Source organism: Echinops telfairi, unplaced genomic scaffold, assembly GCF_000313985.2.
Source record: "Echinops telfairi isolate 266 unplaced genomic scaffold, ASM31398v2 ScPeMD7_443;HRSCAF=831, whole genome shotgun sequence".
Lineage (NCBI taxonomy): Eukaryota > Metazoa > Chordata > Mammalia > Afrosoricida > Tenrecidae > Echinops > Echinops telfairi.
The window spans coordinates 35,439,326-35,444,371 of record NW_022104341.1 but is presented as its reverse complement, the minus strand read 5'-3'; the positions used below and the strand labels follow the sequence as shown (position 1 = coordinate 35,444,371).

Genomic DNA, 5,046 nt, shown 5'->3' with positions numbered 1-5,046 from the left:
ATCCCCAATGCAGAAATCTAGATACTTATGTCTCTTAAGGAGTTAGGAATTTCAGTATAAAAAATGACTTTTTGCTGGCGATACTGTGGCTTTCTATGAATAAAAGGGCTATCATTTCTATTTAGATAGATGCTTCTAAGTTATCATTTCCTTTCTACCCCCTTATTTAACTCAAATGCTCTTTTCCTAGAAAAAAAAAAAAGGTATTGTTAAACTAATGACTTTGGCCTCGTGACATATGTATATATGTATACATATATACATACATTTTAAATATATATATGATGCTAGAGGTAACTCTCCATTCTAATGTCTGCATATATACGCTTACAAATATATACATATCTTTGGGATTATAAAAATATTTACTTTTTATAAGCTTAAATAATTACTAAATGTTAATATAGAATACATTAATATTTGTATAATTCTATTTTATCTTTAAGAGTTTTCTTATAGCAGCCTTTGCAATACAAATGAAAGGTGGCCAAACGCTGTTATACAATGACACAGACCAAGCAGCTGCCATGTTTCTCTGAAAAGAGTATGTGTCGCAGCTACAGAAGGGCAGTTCCTATGAAAAACAAAACTTATCTTGACTTTTAAGTGCATTTGAAAGTCACGTCTATTAGAACTGGCAAGAGTATTAGAGTCACACAGAGTTCAAGTTATCTTTAGCCCCCAAATTTTCTAATGGGATCAGTAAAAATGACATTGCTCACTAGTATTTTTAATCATGTCATATAAACTTATTAGAATTTTCAAGAATAAAAAATACCTCCACAACCCTTAGACCAGAAAAACTACATGATGCTCAGTTACTACTAACAACCACTCTGACTGGGATCACAATAGAAAGTCCTGGCCAGGGTGATGGGAACAAAATTCAAAATAAGACCAGATTTATTGCTCGAATAGAGAGACTGGTGGATTCCCTGAGACCGTGATCTTCAGACAACCTTCAAACTTGGAATTGAGCTCCCCCCGGGATCAACTGTCAGCCAAACAACAGGCCTATAAAGGGAGCAAAGAAGGATGGATGAAAGCAGGAAGCCCAAAGGAGAGCGCTGGTACACTGAAGGAACTCCAACAATGTCAGAAAACAAAAGGTGTGCAACTTGTTGAACGGAAACTGATTTGCTCGACAAACTTTTACTCAAACCCCAATAAAAAGTTCAAGACAAAACAAAACAAAAACATCACTATGGGAAATACAAGAAAACAGAGAAGGATTAGATTGAAACTGTAAGGCATTGGGTGGGGTGGGGGTGGGGGGAGCGTGGAGAGAGATATCAAACCCTCAATTTCAAACACTCATATTAAGTTTGTTTCTGTTGAGCTCCCGTTCCAGATTTCCAATCAAAGTGTCAATACTATCTTGTAGATCTTTAAGATTGGCCTTTTGGTCCTCTGTAGATTCAAGTGTCTGCACTGTAAAATATGTCTGGAATGTACAATCTTTGGGCACAGGGCTTGGCTGTTCAATCATTATATGTGGTCCATCCATTTTCCCATCATCTTCTCCATTACCTCGGTCTTCTGAAGGGACAGCATCATTATCCACATCAGTCAAACTTTCCTTTGTATTTAAAAAGTAGCTTCCTCCGCAGCTGCTCCAGTCTCCGGCATAACGATTGCTAAGTGGGCTGTCCAGTCTGGCTTGCCTCTGCCTTAGTACTGATGCCTCAGTACCACTCAAATTTAACACGCAGGGCCGTTTTTTCTTCCGCCTCAAATAATTCAGAGAAAATTGCTGCTCTCGGGACAAACTGTCTGCCGGTTCTTTGACAGTTAAGGGTTGCACTGGAGATGAACAATAAATTTGCTTAGTGACAGTAATAATCCAACTGGTCTTAAAAAAAACAGCTAAAGATAAGCCATTTAATAATCAACTACAGACATGCATTTAAAACATGCGCACTATAGAAAAACATTCCATAATTATTTTTTCTATCACCAAACATAATCAAGATTAGAGACAGAAGCTAAGAAAATGCTTAGTGGGGCTGATTCATGCTATATCCTAACGTCTTCAAATAAATCAAACTTCTAATTTCATTAACTTTCTGAGCCAGTTAATTATTATCCAGCTTAAAATTCAAACAGTAGCCAAGCTGGTAGCTTCTTCTAAATTAAAAGCTAGAGCAAAAAGCAGGCAAGGCATGTTGGTGTACAAAACAAAACGTTCTCCCAACTGCAAACATCTAAATGAGACAAAGGCGAAGTGACCACTCTGGAAGTTCTGACCTCTGTTCTTCGCAGTTCTATCAGCAGCAGTGTTGTAACTTACTTTACTAAGCAGCCCAAATTTCACCTGGATAAAATGCATGAATGATTGACTTGACCACTTGTTACCTGAGTCTGATTATACTGCATTAGCTACTAAATAGTCTTCATGTATTGCCTGAAAATAGTACAAATATTTTACTTTCCCCATTCTGGTTAGATACCTAACAACCCCAACCAATATTGCTCATACTAAGATGAATTTTTCTTCAAAGAGTATATATCACACTGGATATATGGGCACACAGATTAACACTAGACACACATTACCTCTTGGGACAGGTTTTATTGCTTACTCTTTTGTGAATACTGAACAAAGAATCTGTCTAAGCCTCTTAGTAAACAAAATGGACTTAATTTTAAATGTCCACAGTTAGCTCTTATCGATTGTACAAAGTACCTTTTTCTTCCTGTCTGTTTACTCTACTTTAATAAGTAGCACTCCATTTGTATCTCCTTTCATTAAAACAAAGGGAATCTGGATCAATGGTAACAAAGCAGCTTTACACTCTCCAACACACAGTAAATGCTACTTGCTATTGTACAAAATAAAGAAAAAAATTTAAAACCATACAAACATGTACGATTCTAGTTTCCCAAGGTGTTACAGGGACATTCATAACATTTTTTCAGAAACCACACTTTGGTTTACTTGCATTTTACCAAAGTACTTGTAAACCATATATAGATTGGTATTTTAATTTTTCTATGTGTATCCATACTCAAGGTGGTTACTTTACAACCCTGAGAGATAGGGAGAAGCTCTTGAGCTAAAATTTTCTAGAAAAGAATGATTTGGTAAATATTTTAAACATATGTTTAATAAGTTATAATATAGAATATTTCCATACCATTAACTAATGCAATTGGGGAATGGTTATAATTTCCCCCCACTGTTTAATTATTCATATTATTTTTCTTGCTTTGGTTGGTTATGTCTACAGTCTCCTTCCTTTACTCACCATTCTTCTTAGAACTTAACTGTCATGTCTGTCGTTTTTGTCAACCAAGTACAGAACTCTGCCAAAATTCCAGTCATCTGGTCTGTAATTCAAACATCTTCAACCGTGTGTCTTAATGTACCTTCATTTTTGACATTCATCAGTAAAACCTAGGCTTATTTTAATGCCAGTTGCTCAAAGCTGTTTCGCTAAGTTTCTCTCCAAACATTTTTCATATGTGAGAAATTTATTATTATATACTTTCTTGGGAAATATTTAAGAAACAAATGTTTATTTTTCATTTCTTTTAGATAAAAAAAAAAATTTCTGAAAAAAACATCTTCATTGGCTTTTTAACTACTGATGCTGGAATGCTGAGAAAATCGATAATTTTAACTCCAAAAGAAGTTCTAATTTTCACAGAACTGTCTACTCCCCAGGAACCCAGGTGGTGTAATGGTTATATATTAGGTTGTTAACCTCAGGGTCAGCAGTTCAAAATCCACCAGCCACTCCACAGGAAAAAGACAAAGCTTTCTCCTCCCATAACACCTTAGTCTCAGAAAAGCACAGGGGTAGTTCCACTCTGTCCTATAGGGAGGGTCATTATGAGTTGTAATCGACTCACATGGCAGTGAGTTTGGTTTTGATTTGGTAACTACTCACCTTCAAATCAGGGGAGGAAGGGGCAACTTATAAGTTTGCTGAAAAATTTAAAAATATAATGATAAGTACCAAAATAAATAGTTATTCCCTTATCATTTTTTCTACCAATACTCATTCTTTTAAATTGTTTATTAGCTTTTTATTTATAGTATGATTATCTTATTTAACAAAACATACTGATAGTCTAGTTGGTGCCAAGTACTCTCTTTAAGAGTTGGGATTCTACGTTTAAGCAATATATAGCTCTACCTTTGCTGAAAGTGAAACGAATGGACTTAAAGCATTTAGAGTCACATTTAGAGTCATGACTCTAGTCTTCAGTATGGATTATCCCTCAATATAAAGAAAACAATAATCCTTACAACTAGCCCAATAAGAAATATCATAACAGAGAAGATTGAAGTGGTCGAGAATTTCAATTTACTTGGTTGTACAATCAACACCCATGGAAGCAGCAGTCAAGAAATCAAGCATGCTACTGTTTTGAGTAAGATGCTGCAAAAGACCGCTTTAATAGGCTATGAAGCAAAGATGTGACTTTGAGAACTAAGATATGATTAGTGACTAATGCAGGCCACAGTACTTTCAATTAGGGTGCTGAAGAAGAAGACTATAAAAACCATGAACTGCCAGAAGAATGAACAGATCTGTCTTGGAAGAAGTACAACTAGAACGATCTTTAGAAGTGAGGAGGGCGAAAATTCTTGTCCTATGGGAATGTTATCAGGAGAGAACAGGCCCTGGAGAAGGACATATTTTTGGTAGCGGCTCGGTGAAAAAGTAGATCCTTAACAAGATGTACTGACATCGTGGCTACAAAATGGGCTTAAATACAGCAAGGCCTGTGAGGACAGCGCCAGACTGAACGCGCTTTGCTCTGCTGGACACAGGGTGGCTGAGTTGGAGCTGACTTGACAACAGCCCTTGTGATTTTTACTGTCCTATGAGGCGACTCAAGTGAAACGGATTAAGGAAAAATTGATACTTTCCCATAAGACACCACCCCACTTCTATGAATCACAGAAATGTGGTGCAATAAAGAACTGGTCTCAGAGCCACACTCTCAACATGTTTCCTATCTGTAAAGCTAAAGGGTGACTTATCAATAATGCCCAACATTCTTCTTAGCACAGTGAATCCATGTTTACAAAGG

At 36.4% G+C, this 5,046-nt stretch overlaps 1 protein-coding gene across 1 annotated transcript in view; it reads right to left on the bottom strand.

Moving 5' to 3' along the window:
- Positions 1–1,121: 1,121 nt before the first annotated feature.
- SYDE2 (synapse defective Rho GTPase homolog 2) overlaps positions 1,122–5,046 on the bottom strand; it is a gene marked incomplete at its 5' end in the record, with an annotated part of 48,538 nt that continues 44,613 nt past the window's right edge. Inside the window, one exon of the mRNA XM_004699595.3 lies at positions 1,122–1,803. Coding sequence (XP_004699652.2) covers positions 1,307–1,803 — 497 coding nt within the window. The remainder of the gene's footprint in view (positions 1,804–5,046) is intronic.